Source organism: Typopeltis vanoorti, chromosome 21 (genome assembly GCF_054136105.1).
Source record: "Typopeltis vanoorti isolate ZY-2024b chromosome 21, IOZ_Tvanoo_1.0, whole genome shotgun sequence".
Lineage (NCBI taxonomy): Eukaryota > Metazoa > Arthropoda > Arachnida > Uropygi > Thelyphonidae > Typopeltis > Typopeltis vanoorti.
In genome coordinates, this window is record NC_143569.1 from 33,890,052 (window position 1) to 33,910,979 (window position 20,928).

The 20,928-nt window shown below is 38.2% G+C and overlaps 1 protein-coding gene across 1 annotated transcript; it reads right to left on the bottom strand.

The window, feature by feature from the left end:
• Nucleotides 1-19,059: 19,059 nt before the first annotated feature.
• On the bottom strand, nucleotides 19,060-20,700 carry LOC150094728 (epoxide hydrolase 4-like). Its single transcript, XM_090410880.1, has one exon. It carries the CDS (start codon nucleotides 20,380-20,382, stop codon nucleotides 19,357-19,359), a length of 1,026 nt encoding a protein of 341 aa, XP_090267006.1. The 5' UTR covers nucleotides 20,383-20,700; the 3' UTR covers nucleotides 19,060-19,356.
• Nucleotides 20,701-20,928: the final 228 nt, after the last annotated feature.

Genomic DNA, 20,928 nt, shown 5'->3' on the forward strand with positions numbered 1-20,928 from the left:
AGGAATTTCTTGAGTCACTAGAAAAGGCAGCTGATAAAGAAAAGTTGATCCTTGTTGTAGATCTTAACAGCAGAGTAGTAAATGAATGCCAGACATCTTGGAAACTCTGGCGAAAATGGCAATGCTAATAATAATAGTAAGTACCTGATCAATTTCTGCTTAGGTCATTGAATAGTCATCACTAACACCATGTTCCAATAAAGATTTGTTTCAATAATGAAATACCGTGAGTTGACATATTGAAAAAAATTGTAAAACTGGAGGAAAACTCACATAAATAACTTTATTATCGTAAAATTTTCGTATAAGCATCATCAGTACAAGATCACAAAATGACAATTAAAGCCTGGTTGGCCAAGAGTGGTTAGCATATCCACTCTCTAGCCACAAGGATGTGGATTCAAATCCTGCCATGGGCATATATATTTATGATTGTCTATGAAAATATTAGTGGCGGTGGTGGGCAGCAGATGGAATTGGTGTAGATCAGTGATTTTCAATCTTTTTCATAACATGGCACACCTAGACTAATTATTAAAATTCTGCAGCACACTAAAAATATATTCTTTTAATTTTTTTGATGATCTGACAAAAAAATAGGCATAATTTTGATTGATTTCTAATAAATAAATGCGCAAATTACGACATTATTTCTTTCAATTAATTTGTTTTCATAAATCTCGTGGCACACCTGAAGACCTCTCGCAGCACACCGGTTGAAAATCGCTGGTGTAGATGATGATAATAGTTGCAGTTTGCTGTAGATGGTGGATTGAGTGGTGGAGACAAAGAGTTGTAGAGTAGGTGCCTTCTCTCGATGAGTCTTTGAACTCCTTGGAGGTGTCACATAATAAAAATAATAATAACAATAATAATTAACAGACAATTATAAAAAGTGCCACCTAAGTAGCTAATGTAAGATAACTATAAAAAGTCAATAATTTCTTGACTTATTTAAAAAAAAAAAAAATTATATATATATTGTGGCATAATAAAGTTAGAAAACATTAGCTGATTTAAAAAGTACTACCTCCCAGAAACGAAATAGATGTAGACCATTGAATCTGTTTAAGTTAGGACAGTGAAGTAAAGTTTCACACATTTCTTTATAAAGATGTTCTATTAGGAAATGACTTTTATGAAGAACTCTTGTCTTGTTCCAATTAACTTTATGTTTCTTGTGTAGAGGCTTAAGTGCTGTGAAGACATTATGTTGGAGGTTTAATGGATTTTTTTCAACACTCAAAAAGAATTAAAATAGAATTTAATACTTCCTATATTTCGTCCTAGTCACTAGGACATCTACGGGGATTACAAAAACAATTAATGTAACATGCACACAAAAACTTACAATACTAAGCCCAACCACGTGGGTGACACTAAAGTCCTATCTAGGTGGAGCGCCCTCTAAGGGTGGTAGTAGGTGGCCTGCAAACTTGCTACCCTTATCCATTCTACGAAAGATCAGCTCCCTCCTCTCTCTCTGCCTGGAGTTTACAAAGTACCCTGTTCCTGTAAGCTTGCGTACTTTGGACAGACAGGCAGATCAGTATCCATCTGCCTGGAGGAACACAAGTCGTACATCGTTAAACACAACTATGGCCATTCAGGCTTGGCTGACCATGTTTTGGACACCACCCACGGAGTATCATAGAAGAAAACCACCATGCTCCACCACAGCAAACTCAAGAAAGAGAGACTTTTCTTAGAAGCAGCAGCAGCTCTCAGAAACCAACCAAATCTTAATAAATACGGTTGCATTAAGCTTCCGAAGATTTGGGAAACACTCATCACCAGAGGTCCCACCTTACATTCCAGGCCACCTACTACTGCCCTTAGAGGGCACTCCACCTAGATAGGACTTTAGTGTCACCCACGTGGTTGGGATTAGTATTTTAAGTTTTTGTGTGCATGTTACATTAATTGTTTTTGTAATCCCCGTAGATGTCCTAGTGACTAGGACGAAATATAGGAAGTATTAAATTCTATTTTAATTCTTTTTGAGTGTTGAAAAAAATCCATTAAACCTCCAACATAATAACTTTATGTTTAGTGTCAATAGCATACTCTGCAAGTCCAGATTGCTCATAGTATTTAATAAGACGTATGTTCTTCTAGCTGAATAAAAGCAGATCTTCCTGTTTGTCCAAAATAAGATAACCCACAGGAGCAAGGAATCTGGTAGACCCCTGGATAATTGAGAGGTGGAAGCTTGTCCTTCGAAGCGAGAAAAATTTCCATTTTTCTCGCTTCTAATAATAATAAATTTTTGCTGTGTATTCACTAATACCATGCACATAAGGGACTGGAAAAATTTCCACCTTTCTCACTTCTCTAAGGACAAGTTTTCACCTCTCAATTATCCAGACATCTACTAGATTCCTTGCTCTTGGATAAATAGAAAGATCTGCTTTTATTCTGTGGAAAAACGTGATGGTGGCTGGCGGTAGATGGCGTTGGCCTGGTTGTGGTCATTTGGTGGAGACAGAGTTGTAGAGCAGTTGCCCTCTCTCTTGATGAGTCCTTGGACTCCCTGGAGGTGTCAAATAATAATAATAATATTCGGCTAGAAGAACACAAGTATTATATTAAATAACATGAGCCTGAACAGTCTGGACTTTCAGAACATGCTACTGACACTAAACATAGAGTTCACTGGAACAAGACAAGAGTTCTTCATAGAACAGCTTTATAAAGAAACATGTGAAACTTTACTTCACTATCCTAACTTAAACAGATCAAATTGTATACATCACCCCCCCCCCTTGTGAAAGATAGTACTTTTTAAATCAGCCAATCTTTCTTAAACTTTATTCTGTCTGAATATATATAATTTTTTTTTTTAAATAAGTTAGGAAATTGATCTTTTGCAGTTACTGTACACTAACTTAAGGAGGAACTGTTTAGAATTGTCTGTTAATGTTTAATCCATTCAAGATCATTCTGTGATCTTGTACTGATGGTGCCTATGATACTTAGGTGAAAGTTTTCTTCTGGTTTTATAATTCTTTCCAATAGATGTACAAAAATTTACATGGAAAGAAGATGCAAGGAATAAGAAAAATCTCACTGACTATGTCATTGTGGTTGAAAGTTTTTTCGCTTGGTTATACTATAAATTAAAGATGCCAAGAAATTATATTCTTGATTTTATCCTTTATCCAAGTGTAAGCAAACAATGTTTGTATGTGAAGCATCTTCATGACTGGGCTACTTGTATATAGAGGCTAATGACTTCACATCAATTGCCTTAGCATTCCATTATGCAAAGCACACATCTTTACAGTTGTGTATAATGCTCTGCATTATGGGAAGGATCACTACCCACACTGGTTTCAACCTTTACTGAAGTTTCATCAGTAGGTACCAGATTTAGAAGGGATACCAAAGCTGAAGTAATGCAAAAGTCATATATTTCACATATACAAGTAGTCAAACTGGTGACACCTTTTTATGTCCAACATACATTGTTTCCTTTGCAAGAAAAGGTATTTCTGAATCTTTTTTTTTTGAATGAATCAGTTTTTCGTGCTGATTTCAAATATTTTTTTAAAAAGTTTTCTATCACATACTATCCCAGAGAAAAACAACAGGGCATATATGAGCTATTGTTGCCTATTATGTAATCACATTCTGCTGTTATTGCATCAGCCATGCTTAGTTAACAAGAGATAACACAATACATAATTATTGAGTACGATGATTTAACACATTACATTGCTTTACATTAATCTGTATGGTCTATTTGATGCATGAATCTCGGATATAGCTTGTGTGTCATATTTTCTGCGTGACAGAAAAATGCCTCGTATGTATGTCCATTCTCCTAATTTGTTTTGCTATGTGTGAGGGCAGTTCACCTCGAAGAAGAAGCAGAAAGAAGAAGCAATTTACAAAGTAAGGTAGCCTATGAATGTTTTTTGGTTGTAAGGTAAGGTAAGTGATCAAGATAAAAGCTGGGCTCTGCATGTGAGTTGTGCTAATTGTGTGATTAACCTGCAGGCTTGGCTGAAAGGAACTGGACCCTACATACCATTTGCTATTCAAATGATTTGGAGAGAGCCAACCAACCATTTTACTGACTGTTATTTCTACCTTACAAAAGTTTCAGAATTTTCATCAAAAAATAAGGAACACGTTGTGTATTTAAATGTTGCATCAGCTTTGTGACCAGCACCTCATTCTGTTGATTTGCCAGTATCAAAACGCCCAATGCCTGTAGACACTGAGGGAGATGGTGAAGAAACAAAGGAAACATCTGACACAGAATGTGATTTCGGAGTCAAAAATGTCAATCCACACTCAATCACCCAAGAGGAAATGAATGATCTTGTAAGAGATCTTAATCTTACAAAGGATCACACAGAACTGCTAGTGTGATGACAGCTGCAAGGATGGCATCTCCCTAACTGAAGGAACTCAGATCGCATATTTCAGACACCATCAAAGTGAGTACATCAGTTATTTCAGTGAAAGTGATAATACCCTGACCTTTTATAACAACATACATAGGCTAATGGAGTCCTATGGCATTGAATCAATAAAAAGTCTCCTGAATGGAAAATTTTATTGATTTGTCAAAATACAGTCTCAAAGCTATTCTTCTTCACAATGGGGTTTATATTCTGTTGTTTATTTTTTAACGGTATATATTAGAACACAGGAAACTAAGTGAATAATTAATTTATTAATTTATTGCTGATATTTCGCTGGTGTTATAACATCTTCAGAGCACAAAAACACAGTTTGTCACAATACGTGAGACTATAACAACATGATGTAATCAACAGACTAGTTAAACAAAATTGTAGCAGCAACACAAAGACTAAAGTCCTGATTTTGACGCCCTCTATCTGAAAAAAAAAAACAAAAAATTGCAGCTATCACATAAGACTAGCATCCTAAATAGAGAAAAAAACAGATACTAGTTTTTTCTAAAGATGACTGTCTCCCAGATTTTAGGCAAATTTATACAGCCATATTTGTTGAGATTTGGAGTGTGTTTCAGGGCCTCTGTTGCCTGCAAGAACAATCTCTCCAACTTGTAAGAGCTTCTATGCAGCACCTTTGTGTTCTTCCAGTTAATCCTGTGTGCAGGGGGCATCCAGAATATGGTCCACTAGACCCGACTTGCCATAGTGATAATGCCGGATGTATCTTTTGTGTTCGTTGATGCGGATGTTCACAGTTCTTCCTGTTTGACCGTAGTAAGCTTGATTACATGAACAGGGTACTTCGTAGACTCCTGGATGTGACAAAGGGGGAATGCTGTCCTTGGGTGAGCGGATAAGGGTTGCTAATTTGCTCCACATCTGAATGTGGTGCATAGTTCATGTTTATTAAGAATTCTTTAAATCTTTTTGGATGTGCCTTTAATGTATGGGATGGTGACTGTTTTCTAAAAACAAGTTTTTAGAAAACCCACACATACAGGGAGATATTTATACAAACAATCACACCATCACCCTTCTCAACAATATGACTTTTAAAAACGCTAACCCACAGAGCGAGAGCAATCTGTTCTGATGACAACACTCTTGCTGCTGAACTGACTCACCTACACCACACCTTCTTGGCCAATGGCTATAATCCCCATAAGATAAACAAAATACCAAATGCTCCTAAGAAACCCCTCCCACTATCCACCACAGAGAACTACAACAAAACAGTCACCATCCCATACATTAAAGGCACATCCGAAAATATTTCAAGAATTCTTAATAAACACGAACTACACACCACATTCAGACCGTGGAGCAAATTAGCAATCCTTATCAGCTCATCCAAGGACAGCATTCCCCCTTTGTCACATCCAGGGGTCTACGAAGTACCCTGCTCATGTAATCAAGCCTACTACGGTCAAACAGGAAGAACTGTGACCATCCGCATCAATGAACACAAAAGATACATCCGGCATTATCACTATGGCAAGTCGGGCCTAGCAGACCATATTCTGGATGCCCCCGCACACAGGATCAACTGGAAGAACACAAAGGTGCTGCACAGAAGCTCAAGTCAGAGAGATTGTTCTCGGAGGCAACAGAGGTCCTGAAACACACTCCAAATCTCAACAAATATGGCTGTATAAATTTGCCTAAAATCTGGGAGACAGTCATCTTAAGAAAAAACTAGTACCTGTTTTTTTCTCTGTTTAGGACGCTAGTATTATGTGATAGCTGATTTTTTTTTTTTTTTCAGATAGAGGGTGCCAAAATCAGAACTGTAGTCTTTGTGTTGTTGCTACAATTTTGTTTAACCAGTCCGCTGATTACACCATGTTGTTATAGTCTCACATATTGTGACAAACTGTGTTTTTGTGCTCTGAAGATGCTGATTATAACACCAGCGAAATATCAGCAATAAGTTAATAAATTAATTATTCACTTATTTTTCTGTGTTCTAATATATACCATTAAAAAATAAACAACATGTACGACGAACACATAAGTCTGTCCACACATTTATGGGGTTTATATTCATCCTTCCCAATAGCCCATTCAGTTACCATGTTGGAAATATATGAAAATAGTGCTGGGAAACATTAATTATAATGCCTACAAGTGGGAGATAGTGCTGATCTTAAAGTCACTGCCATTTTGCTTGGGTTACAAATAGGATACACTAAGTACTGTTCCTTCTATGTCAATGGGACAGCTGGACCAAGAATAATCATTATGTTATTAAACATTGCCCTTTCCACACACATTTCACACCTGAAGAAAATAATGTTAAACATGCACCACCAATAGAGACAGAAAAAATCTATTTACCACCACTTCACACCAAACTCGGACTCATGAAAAACTTTGTGAAAGCAATGAATCAGGAAGAAGTAGGATTTCAGTATTTGAAACAAAAATTACTAAAAATAAGTGATGCAAAAGTAAAGGATAACACAGAAATCAGATTGTTAATGAACAATCCCAAATATGAACAAGTTCTAAACCAATAGGAAGGTGCATGGACACATTTTAAGTTAGTTGAAAAAAACATTTTGGGCAACCACAAATCTTCAGATTACAAAGAAATCATTTCTTCTATGCTCAAAGATGTCTTTGAAATTACACTTTCTGGACTCACATCTAGATTTTTTCTCAGAAAATCTTGAATCTGTAAGTGATGAACATGGCATGAGGTTTCATCAGCAGATTATGAGGATGGAAGGCAGGTATTATTATTATTACGGCAACTCCAAGGAGTCCTTAGATCATCGAGGGAGGCCCTTAACATCATGTCAAGAACAACTATTCAACATCCACACAGTATCTATCATACTTTGCCTTGAACTCATTCACAGTCATGGTACCCACAACAGACTCTGGCAGCTTATTCGACTCATTCACCACTCTCCAAGTAAAAAATCCCTAGTTCTAACACCCTTGCTAACCACAATCTTGTCCAGTTTCCATGGATGGCCCCTTAGTCCTCCCACCACCAGTCCTGTTATGAAATATATCCTCTGAATTAATCTTATAGAAACCCTTCAGTAATTTGAATGTCTCAATCATATAACCCCTTTTCTGCCTATCAACCAATTCTGCAACCCACAAATCTTCAACCTGTTCTCATAAGGTTACTTCCATAGACCTGCTATCATCTTGGTCACTTGCCTCTGGATCCTCTCCACCTCCTCCCCATCAAGAAGAAACCCTGGTGCCAAGATCTGGGCACAGTAGTCAAGATGGGGTCTTATCAATGCTTGATACAGAAGATCAATAACATGCTTGTCTCTGCTTGTCAACGTATTCTTCAGCAACCAAGTGATTTGATGAGCTGATTTGGCCACTTTCGCAATGTGCCCCCCCAAACTTCAACTCCTTATCCACAAACACTCCCAAATCTCGTGCCTCATCAATTTCCTAGAGTACAGTTCCACCAATGTAGTAAACTGCTGCTAATCTTTTTACCCCAAAATGTATAACCTTACATTTTGCCACATTAAATTGACATCCATTCTCCTTAGCCCAGGATTTTGCAGGATGATCTATCCAAATCATCCTGCAAAATTTTGACATCATCTGCATTCACTATTGCCCTACCCAACTTCGCATCATCCGCAAACAAATGAACTGTTCCTCTCAGATCCTTTCCTATATCATTAATGAACAAATTAAACAGCAGTGGTACAAGAACAGATCCTTGTGGCACACCACTAGTCACAGGCCATCTTGTGGCCTCTACTCTTGAATAAACCACTCTCTGATATCTCTCTGTCAACCACCCTCCTATCCATCTCACCAACCCTATATCCATCCCCATATGCTGCATTTTACTGATTAGAATTCCATGTGGTATCCTGTCAAAGGCCTTTGCAAGGTCCAGTAGAATCACTGTAAACCCATTACCCTTATCCAGTTCAGCCATCAGTGTTATAATATGTGAGCAAGTTACTGAGGCATGACCTACCCTTCACAAAACCATGCTGTCCCCAATACAGTATCCCATTTTCATCTATCCAATCTTGTATTTTCCTCTGGACTATTTTCTCCAAGACCTTGATAACGATTCCTGTTATGCTGTTGATAAATACTGGCCAATGCTGATTGGCCAGTAATTTTCAACAGCAGCCTTGGAACCACCTTTATGCAGTGGAACTATTTTCCCCCTCTTTCCACCCCCTTGGGACTGACCCAGACCTGAGGCTCAAATTAAACAAAATGGTCAAGGGCACAATTCTTTAGGTGCTTCTCGTATGACATGAGCTGGTATACCATCTAATCCCACAGATGTATTGACATTGAGGTTCTGTAATAGACTATTTACCTCTACTTCATTCATCAGAATTCCAGTATAAGCTGTTGGTTCTTCTATTCCTGCAATGTCACCACCTGGATGATATACTCTTGCAAAGTGCTCGCTCAGTAATTCCACTATATCGACTGATTCGGTTACCTCCCTCCCCTCAGCATTTTTTAAAATCATTCGGCCATAAACATTTTTCCTTTTACTTGCAACATATTGAAAAACTGTTTGGGATTCTCTTTAGCCTGCATGACCAATTTTCTTTCATAATCCGCTTTTGCTTTTCTTACCACCCTTGTTACCTTTCTGGCCTGAGCTTTATACTGTTCCTGCACCTGCTGGTCACCTTTCTTCTTAAATTCCCTCTGCAACTGTTTCTTTTTTTGCAGCTCAAGCTTAATAGTGTTATTCATCCATTTAACCTCTACCTGATTTATTATTCAGACTCTTGGTATACAGTCAACCATTGCCTCCTGCAAACACTTCTTAACCACCTCCCATGCACTATCAACATCCAGCCCTTGCAGTTTTACATGCCATGGCACTGCGCCAAGCACACTCCTAAGCGTGTCATACTTATCAGCCCGGTAATTCCACATGTACCCTGTGTTAATTGTAAATTCCACTCCTTTAGCCGCCTCCCAAGTCATGACCTTATGATCACTCTCACCAATTGGTGGCAACATGGTCATGTTCGTTACAGCCACATTCTCAGATGCGATTACTAGGTCAAGCACTGTCTGCTCCCTAGTATTTTCCACTACATGCTGTTGCAGATCGTTTTCCCTTAATAACCGCATAAAATCCAATTCCTTCCTCCCATGTGATCTCTCCTCCTTCAGTCAGTGTTACCATAATTGAAATCGCCCATAATAATTACCCTCCTTCCACTACATGCTGTTGCAGATCGTTTTCCCTTAATAACCGCATAAAATCCAATTCCTTCCTCCCATGTGATCTCTCCTCCTTCAGTCAGTGTTACCATAATTGAAATCGCCCATAATAATTACCCTCCTTCCACTCATTTCTGGTCATGTTCATTACAGCCACATTCTCAGATGCGATTACTAGGTCAAGCACTGTCTGCCCCCTAGTATTTTCCACTACATGCTGTTGCAGATCGTTTTCCCTTAATAACCGCATAAAATCCAATTCCTTCCTCCCATGTGATCTCTCCTCCTTCAGTCAGTGTTACCATAATTGAAATCGCCCATAATAATTACCCTCCTTCCACTCATTTCTTCTATTTGCCTATACATACTATCCCCACCATCTATTCCATCACCTGGTCTACAGCAGCACCCAATTGTATATATTGTTCTGCTAGCCTCTATCTCACACCAAATAGCCTCAAATGTGCTCTGTTCTCTATCCTGCAGTTCAACTTCTATACTCCTTAGCTGCAACTCATCAGCTATCATCAGTAACACTCCTTCCCCCATTTTTATTCTCCCTGTCACTCTTGAACACGATATACCCGTCGCATTCAATCTCACTAGCTTTATCATCTTCTGTCAGCCATGTTTCACTAATACCAACAACCTGTGGCCTGGAAGTGCCAACCAAGACCAAAAACAAAACTCCTCCTTCTGGTTCCTAATACTCCTGGCATTAGTGTACATGAATTGCAGAGGCCCGTTAGTCCCGTCCCTACTTTGATGCCTTATACTAACTATCCCCATCTGATTTGTTGTCCTTCGTACTCACTCGGGCATATTATACTCATTCATACACTCAACTGCCTCCCTAAAGTCTGCATATCTACCCCCCCCTTTAATAAATCTAGTTTCCCTGAGTCTGTACATCCACTTCTACTTCATTCATCAAAACAAAATTAAACAAAATGGTCAAGGGCACTGACAATTCTTTAGCCGCTTCTCATATGACTTTTTCAAGCCTCCGTACACCAAATCCATTCAAATGTAACCCATCCATCTTATATAAATCCTTTCGCCCATCGAACTCACTCCACATAGCCACAAATTCCACACCACTCTCCACGCATAAAGTCATTGGCAATTATGGCCCTCCTTCTAAACGCTTCATTGTCATACCGCGGCAAAATACTCACCATCCTAACTCTCTCACTCTTCTCTTTTGCTACCTCAAGCAATTCCCTCACATCCTTTATCATTTCCATTTTGTCTTCTTTCAAATCATTTGTTCCTAATGCGAGATATATGTGATATATATGAGAGACCATATGTGAGATATATGACTTCTGCATTACTTCAACCTTGGTATCTCTTCTGGGTCTAGCTCCCATTGAAGAGACCTCAATAAAGATCAAAACCAGTCTGGGTATTGAAGAAAGTTTATTTTTCACTTGGTTAGAATATAATAAATTTAGTTTAATCCTTTATCCAAGTGTGAGCAAACAAAGTTTGCACCTGAAAGTATCTTCAGGACTGGGGTAAGGTAGTGCAACACTAGGGAGACTCCTTGCAAAGGTGGAGCAAGTTACTATCACTCCTATCTCAGTATCTCCCATAATGCAAAACACATCTCCTTGCGGATATGTCTAATGTTATGGTATCTCCACTTGGGCCTGGCTCCCACTGAAGAGACCTCAATAAAGGTCGAAACTTGTCTGGGTAGTGGCCCCTCCCTTAATGCATAACATTAGACATATCCGCAAGGAGACGTGTTTTGCATTATGGGAGATACTGAGATAGGAGTGTTAGTAGCTTGCTTCACCTTTGCAAGGAGTCATCCTGGTGTTGCACTACCTTACCCCAGTGCTGAAGATACTTTCAGGTGCAAACTTTGTTTGTTCACACTTGGATAAAGGATTAAACTAAATTTATTATTACCAGTCTGGGTAGCGACCCTTCCCATAAGTTGTGTATAATGCAGAGCATTATACACGACTGTAAAGATGTGTGCTTTGCATTAAGGGATACTAAGGCAATTGATGTGAAGTCATTATCCTCTATATGCAAGTAGCCCAGTTGTGAAGATACTTAATGTGCACACACTGTTTGCTTACACTTTGATAAAAGGATTAAACGAAGAATATAATTTCTTGGCATTTTTAATTTATATTATTGTGGATAATGATATCTTTATGCTGTTCAAGACACAAGAGTATACAGGAAGTTTGAAATAGGAAGCGATCATCATTTAATTTTGAGCAGAATAAAACTGAATATCACACTGAAAAAAACAATATGTAAGAAAGTCAAAAAGAGAATCAAAGTGAACAAATTTCAGAGGTAAACTCTACATTTAAGTATATTATTGAAGACTCAGTAGCAGACTGTAGGATACTGACAGATTCAGCCAGAGCAGCATGTTGTGAAATAATGTCCAAGAATAGAGAAAATTAAAATTCCATAATGGATGCAAAAAAGCAAAAGAGACAATCCTAGAAAAGAAGAAAACATGACGAAGAAAATATAAAGGGAAAAAAATGCAAGGAAGTAAATCAGTGTGTAAAAGCTAAACAAGTCTTCAGAATACTTTGGTAAGAATATAGAAGATAAATATCAGGAAAGGGGCATTTAAAGGCTATTGAAAACGCTTTGAAACAGAAGAAAAGTACTGTAAACAGAATAAGAGAATTATTATTCTTAACATCCAACTTCCATGGAGTCAGAGACTCATCAAAAGATAAAACAGAATATATTCCTGATGTCTGGAGTAATTACTTTGAAAGATTACTAAATGAAAAAAGCATGGTGGTAGAAAACAAATGCAGTCAGTCAGGAGCACATATCAATACTTTATTATTATTATTACTATTATTACGGGCAACTCCAGGGAGTCATTAGACTCATCGAGGGAGGCCCCAAATCATATTCATCACAACTATTTGACATTCATACAGTATCTATCATACCTCGCCTTAAACTCATTCACTGTCACAGCATCCACCACAGACTCAGGGAGCGCATTCCACTCATTCACTACTCTAAAAGTAAAGAACCCAGCTCTAACACCTTTACTAACCACACTTTTGCCCAGTTTCCATGGATGTCCCCTAGTCCTCCCACAACCAGCCCTGTTCTCAAAAATATCTTCTGAATTAATTTTATAGAAACCCTTCAGTAATTTGAATGTCTCAATCATATCTCCCCTCCTCCGCCTATCAACCAATTTTTGCAACCCACAAATCCTCAACCTGTTCTCATACGGTTCATTCCACAGACCTGCTATCATCTTGGTCACTCGCCTCTGGATCCTCTCCACCTCCTCCCCATCAAGAAGAAACCTAGGTGACCAAATCTGAGCACAGTAGTCTAGATGGGGTCTTATCAAGGCTCGATACAGAGGAACAATAACCTGCTTGTCTCTGCTTGTCAACGTATTCTTCAGCAACCAAGTGATTTGATGAGCTGTTTTGGTCACTTTTACAATGTGTCCCCTAAATTTCAATTCCTTATCTACCAACACTCCTAAATCTCGTGCCTCATCAATTTCCTGGAGCACGGTTCCACCAATGCAGTAAACTGCCGCCAATCTTTTCACCCCAAAATGCATAACCTTACATTTTGCCACATTAAACTGACATCCATTCTCCTTAGCCCAGACCTCCAATCTATCCAAATCATCCTGCAAAATTTTGATGTCATCTGCATTCACTGTTGCCCTACCCAACTTCGCATCATCCGCAAACAAATGAACTGTTCCTCTCAGATCATTTCCTATATCATTTATGAACAAATTAAACAGCAGTGGTCCAAGAACAGATCCTTGTGGCACACCACTAGTCACAGGCCGTCTTGTAGACTCTACTCCCGAGTAAACCACTCTCTGATATCTCTCCGTCAACCACCCTCCTATCCATCTCACCAACCCTATGTCCATTCCCATATGCTGCAATTTACTGATTAGAATTCCATGTGGAATCCTGTCAAAGGCCTTGGCAAGGTCCAGTAGGATCACCGTAAACCCATTACCCTTATCCAGTTCAGCCGTCACTGTGTTATAATACGTGAGCAAGTTACTGAGGCATGACCTACCCTTCACAAAACCATGCTGTCCCCGATACAGTATCCCATTTTCTTCTATCCAATCTTGTATTTTCCTCTTGACTATTTTCTCTAAGACCTTGACAATGATTCCTGATATGCTAATCGGTCGGTAATTTACAACAGCAGTCTTGGAACCACCTTTATGCAGTGGAACTATTTTCCCCTCTTTCCACCCGCTCGGGACTAACCCAGACCCGAGACTCAAATTAAACAAAATAGTCAAGGGTACTGACAATTCTTTAGCTGCTTCTCGTACAACACGAGCTGGTATACCATCCAATCCCACAGATGTATTGACATTGAGGTTATGCAATAGACTACTCACCTCCACTTCATTAACCACAATTCCCGTATAATCTACTGGTTTATTCGTTTCTGCAATGTCACCACCTGGATGATATACTTTTGCAAAGTGCTCACTCAGTAACTCAACTATCTCAACTGATTCAGTTACCTCCCTACCATCGGCATTCTTTAAAATCAATCTGCCATGTATATTTTTCCTTTTACTTGCTACATATCTAAAAAACTGTTTAGGATTCTCTTTAGCCTGCATGGCCAATGTTCTTTCGTAATCCTTTTTTGCTTTTCTTACCACACTCGTCACCCTTCTGGCCTGCGCTTTATACCGTTCATGTGCCTGCCGGTCACCCTTCTCCTTAAATTCCCTCCATAGTTGTTTCTTTTTTTGCAACTCAAGCTTAATGGTGTTATTAATCCATTTAACCCCTACTTGATTTATTATTCGGACTCTAGGTATACAGTCAGCCATTGCTTCATGCAAGCACTTCTTAACTACCTCCCATGCACTATCAACTTCTAGTCCTTGCAGTTGTACATACCATGGCACTGAACCAATCAGACTCCTAAGCTTGTCATACTTTCCAGCCCGATAATTCCACATGTACCCTGTCTTAATTGAAAATTCTACGCCTTTAGCCACCTCCCAAGTTAAGACCCTATGATCACTCTCACCGATTGGTGGCAATGTGGTCATATTTGTTACAGCCAAATCCTCAGATGTAATTACTAGGTCAAGCACTCTCTGACCCCTAGTATTTTCCATTACATGTTGTCACAGATAGTTATCCCTTAATAACCGCATAAAATCCAGTTCCTTCCTCCCGTGTGTCCTCTCCTCACTCCAATCAATGCGACCATAGTTGAAATCTCCCATAATAATCACCCTCCTTCCACCCATTTCTTCTATTTGCTTGTGCATACTGTCACCACCATCTTTTCCATCACCTGGTCTATAGCAGCACCCAATTGTATATTTAGTTCTGCTAGCCACAATCTCACACCAAATGGCCTCAAATGTGCTCTTTTCTCTATCCTGCAATTCAACTTCTATTCTCCTTGGCTGGAGCTCATCAGCTATCATCAACAATACTCCTCCCCCCATTTTATTCTCTCTGTCATTCTTGAACACACTATACCCATCACATTCAATCCCACTAGTTATATCATCTACAGTCAGCCATGTTTCACTAATACCTATAACCTGTGGTCTGGAAGTGCCAACCATGGCCAAAAACTCTTCCTTCTTGTTCCTAATACTCCTAGTATTAGTGTACATGAATTTAAGACCCCCATTAGCCCCAGTCCTACCTTGATGCCTTATATTAACTATCCCACTCAGATTTGTTGTCCTTATTTGCTCTGGCATATTATATTCATTCTTACATTCAACTGCCTCCATAAGGACTGTATCTCTACTCCCCCCCCCCCAACAAATCTAGTTTCCCTGAATTTGCACATCCACTACATTCAGCAACACTTTCTCGAGTCTTCTTACACCGTAACCATTCAAATGCAAGCCATCCATCTTATATAGATCCTTTCGCCCATCAAACTCACTCCACACATCCACAAATTCCACACCACTCGTCATACATAACCCACGCATAAAGTCATTTGCAATTATAGCCCTCCTTTTAAACATTTCACTGTCATACCGTGGCAAAAGACTAATCATTCTAACTCTCTCACTCTTTTCTTTTGCTACCTCAAACAATTCATTCAGGTCTTCTATCATTTCCATTTTATCTCCTTTCAAATCATTCGTACCTGCCACAACAATCATTTCTTTCACCCTTTCCTTTTGCTCTCTAATAGACGCAGTTACGTCCTTTATGGTCGCACCAGGTTGGTACGATTTTGTCAAATCCTCTACTAACACACCTCGTACTAACGAGTCTCCATACAGCACTCTATCCTTCATTTTGTTCATGTTCACATTCATATGTCTATTTTTCCTGTCATACCTTTTATTATTGGTTGGTTCATTCAATCTACTTTTGTTCATGCACTCTAGCTGCTGTTTTGCTCTTTCTATCGCACTATTCAACAACGCGATCTCACTCAATGCATCTATCTCATCTTTTTTGTTCTCTGAGAAACCATTTATACTATCATTCACACTTTCTACATTCACACTCTCACAATTTTCATGTACAACCTTGCCGTTTCTTGTCATATCCCTATTTCCTTCATTCTGAAGGTTGACAAAAATATCACAAAAATATCACACTACTTGAGGTAGAAAATGCCATCAAAAATCTGACACATGGAAAGGCTAGAAATATCTGACCAGAAATGTTCAACTACAGATGTATAAATATTTTGCTGTGACTGCACTGCATAATTTAGGGCATAAAGACTTATTGATGACTGGAGTAGCATTTTCATAGTTAGTACATAAAAAAAAAGGAAATAAACTAAAATGTGATAATTAAATAATTTCCCTACTAACTTTGACTGTTCCAGGTAATATTTACATAGCATACTTTAGAAAAGGCTAAGAAAAATAGTCAAAGAGAAAGATTAGATTTTCACTTTAAGACAGATAGTTGAAAAGTAATGGGAATGTGAAACAGAATCTGTATTTAAATTTGGTATATCTGGAAAACACATATCATAAGATTTCAAGATATAATAAATTTAGTTTAATCCTTTATCCAAGCGTGAGCAAACAAAGTTTGCGTCTGAAAATATCTTCAGGACTGGGGTAAGATAGTACAACACCAGGCAACTCGTAGCAAAGGTGGACCAAGCTAACATTACTCCTATCTCAGTATCTCCCATAATGCAAAACACATCTCCTTGCGGATATGTATAATGATGTATAATATTATGCATTAAGGGAGGGGTCACTTGTACTACTTTAACCCAGTCCTGAAGATATTTTCAGGTGCAAACTTTGTTTGCTCACACTTGGATAAAGGATTAAATTAAATTTATTATAGTCTAACCAAGTGAAAAATAAACTTTCAACATCTTTCTCTAAATCCAGAGTAATTTAATAAAAAGGTGGCACACCTTTTGGCAACTCCTATAGGTAAAGATGACCTCACCATTGCTTCTGCCTTGTATCTCCACTTCTGGACCTGGCTCCCACTGAAGAAACCTCAATAAAGGCCGAAACCAGTCTGGGTAGTGGCCCCTCCCTTAATGCATAACATTATACATATCCGCAAGGAGATGTGTTTTGCATTATGGGAGATACTGAGATAGGAGTGATGTTAGCTTGGTCTACCTTTGCTATGAGTTGCCTGGTGTTGTACTACCTTACCCCAGTCCTGAAGATATTTTCAGGAGCAAACTTTGTTTGCTCACACTTGGATAAAGGATTAAACTAAATTTATTATAGTCTAACCAAGTGAAAAATTAACTTTCAACTTCAAGATGAAAGCTGTGTAAAATGAATTTAGATGATAGAAGTTTTTCCCACTTCGTTAGACTATAATAAATTTAGTTTAATCCTTTATCCAAGTGTAAGCAAACAGAGTTTGCGCCTGAAGTATCTTCAGGACTGAGGCAACTTGTGGTAAAGGTGGCCCAAGCTGTCATCACTACTTGTCTTAGTATCTCCCATAATGCAAAGTACATCTCCTTTCAGACATATATAATGCTATGCATAAAGGGAAGGGCCACTACCCAAACCAGTTTCGACCTTTATTGAGGTCTTGTCGGTGGGAGCCAGAGGTGATGATACTTAGGTGGAAGTGATGGAGAAGTCATATTTACCTATACGAGTTGCTAAAAGGTGTCTCACCTTATTATTAAATTACTCTGGATTTAGAGAAAGATGTTGGAAGTTTTTTCCACTTGGTTAGACTATAATAAATTTAGTTTAATCCTTTATCCAAGCATAAGCAAACAGAGTTTGTGCCTGATAGGTAAATATGACTTCTCCATCACTTCCATCTTGAAATACTAAGAGTGATACTAAGGGAAGTGGTGGCACTTCCCTTAGTATCACCACCTCTGGGTCTGGCTCACACTGACGAGACCTCGATAAAGGTCGAAACCAGTCTGGGTAGTGTCCACTTAATGCATAGCATTATACATATCTGCAAGGAGATGTGCTTTGCATTATGGGAGATACTAAGACAAGTAGTGATAAGATCTTGGTCCACCTTTACCACGAGTTGCCTCGGTCATGAAGATACTTCAGGCACAAACTCTGTTTGCTTACACTTGGATAAAGGATTAAACTAAATTTATTATAATCTAACCAAGTGGAAAAAACTTCCAGCATCTTTCTCTAAATCCAGAGTAATTTAATAATAAGGAGACACCTTTTGGCAACTCATATAGGTAAATATGACTTCTCCATCACTTCCACCTTAGTATCACCACCTCTGGGTTTGGCTCCCACTGACGAGACCTCAATAAAAGTCGAAACCAGTCTGGGTGGTGGCACTTCCCTTAATGCATAGCATTAATCATGTCTGCAAGGAGATGTGCTTTGCATTATGAGAAATACTAAGACAAGCAGTGATGAGAGCTTGGTCCACCTTTACCATGCGTTGCCTTAGTTGAAGATACTTCAGGCACAAACTGTTTGCTTACACTTGGATAAAGGATTAAACTAAACTTTATTAGAGTGTAGATGAGTCAGACTCCCTGTAGGTATCATGTAATAATAATAATAATATGCAAGTAGTCAAATTCTGGGTCTGGCTTTCACTGATGAGACCTCAATAAAGGTAGAAACTGATCTGGGTAGTGGCCCTTCCTAATGCATTGCATTACACATAACCATAAGGATATGTGCCTTGCATTATGGGATACTAAGGCAATTGATGTGGAGTTATTAGCCTCTATGTACAAATAGCCCAGATTTACTTCACGTGCAAACTTTGCTTATGCCTGGATAAAGGGCGAAACCAAGATAATATACTAGCATCTTTAATTTATATTATTACCAAGTGAAAAAACTTTCAATATTTAATTTTTTTTTAAAAAAAAGGAACTTCAGCTATCAATTCAAAATGAAAAAATCAAGTTTCCTAAATCGATAAAAAAATGACTACATAATGTTAAAGAATGAAACTAAGTTTAAAAGACAACTTTATTATGTTATGATTACAAACAATGCTGTTGTTCTACAAGTGTACACTCATGTGAATGCACATATGTATATACATTTTCCCCTAATTGATAAAATTATGGAATAGTACTTCGTTTATCTTGAATGAAATCAATTGGATATTAAAAATGAATTTACATTGGTCTACTTGAGTAAAATGTTAAGATTGCTGGTTAGTTTTAGAACCAGTTTAAAAACAATTTTATAACCAAATAGACTGCATACTGAAGATTCACCATATTACTGTAAACAATAAGGCCACTAGTTATGCTTGGGTTTTAAAAACGCCCACATATGCTGATGGACTTCATCAGGTCTATCCATCTGTATCCAGTGGCTTCCTCCTTCAATAACTCTAACATTTATGTTGTCTACATATCTGGCACAACCAGTTGCTAACTGAACACTTAAAGCTACATCCTTTTTACCCCATATAACCAATGTAGGTACTTTAACATGACATGTCATTTTTTTTTTGTCTGAATCATTTACTTTAAACCCGGCTCGATAGTAGTTCAGTGGTGGAGTGAGAGCTCCTGGTCGTGAAAATACATATTTATATGCTTCAACTTCTGTGTCATTACAACAGTAATTGCTTTTCTTCTGGAAAGCCTTGTGAAATAATTCGAAGTCATTGGAACGTATAAAAAATTCTGGAAGGTATGGAAGCTGAAAAAAAAACATATACCACGATTTGAAGAACTGCTCCCAACTCGAACTTAAAACTTCCTGATAATTAATGGGGTGCGGAGAATTCATAATGATCAATTTCTCGACTAATTCTGGATGGTTTGCTGCAAGATACCACCCAATAATACCTCCCCAGTCATGAGCAACAACTATACAGCTTTCTTTCCCCAATTTTTTAATGAAATCTTTCATATCTGCAACCAGTAATTCGACTCTATAATTTTCAATACCAGCTGGTTTATCAGAATCACCATATCCTCGCATGTCCACTGCTACAACCCAATAATCTTTACTGAATTCTTTTAACTGGTATCTCCAAGAATACCAAAATTCTGGAAAACCGTGAATAAAAAGCATCAGAGGTTTATGTTCTTTTCCTGCGGCCACATAATGTAATTTTATGTCTTTAAGGGTTAAGAAAGCGTGTTTTCCTAATAATGAGTCTCGTAAACACTCTGGGGGAGTGTCCCGATTTTTAACACTGAAATACTTCTTACCATGTCGCACAATAGACAATAAACTACTTATAATCACTAAACAGCCATAAAAAATTGCAAGAAGCCGATAAACGAAACTTCTCACTATTAAACGAATCATTATACACTACTACTTACGTTCGAGCTTATATATATGATATAAAATTGTAAGCAAGTCTACATCGCAAATTATTATCGCTATTAATAAAATCGCCACATCATCATGAATTTATTAACTTTATATTGCAATAAGAAGATAACAAGACTGTTATCACCTTATTTCTCTTGCTGAATGCTTAACACTAGCCCACAGTTTTGACGATAAAATATGTTACGTTATATACTTGCTTCTCATTTATTACGTATTTGCTGCTAGTCTACCAATTAATTAGAAATGAATTCAATACATTAAAAAAACACCAAACATTCTACAGAACAAGACTCGGATTTTTCATCCCGCATACAGACAAATCGGCTCTTCAGAATACACGCAATTTACATACAAAAAGATACTAGCTGTAGTGGTGGTTGCAGGCAGTAGATGATTGGTAGTAGAGGTTCTGTATAGTAGTAGAGACGGAGAGTTGTACAGTAGGTGTCCGCCCGCGATTAATCTTCGGATTCCTTGTAGGTGTCCTCCCGCGATTAATCTTCGGATTCCTTGGAG

Bases quoted from the DNA above. Each gene is read 5' to 3' on its own strand.
- LOC150094728 (XM_090410880.1), bottom strand. From the start codon at position 20,382: ATGATTCGTTTAATAGTGAGAAGTTTCGTTTATCGGCTTCTTGCAATT.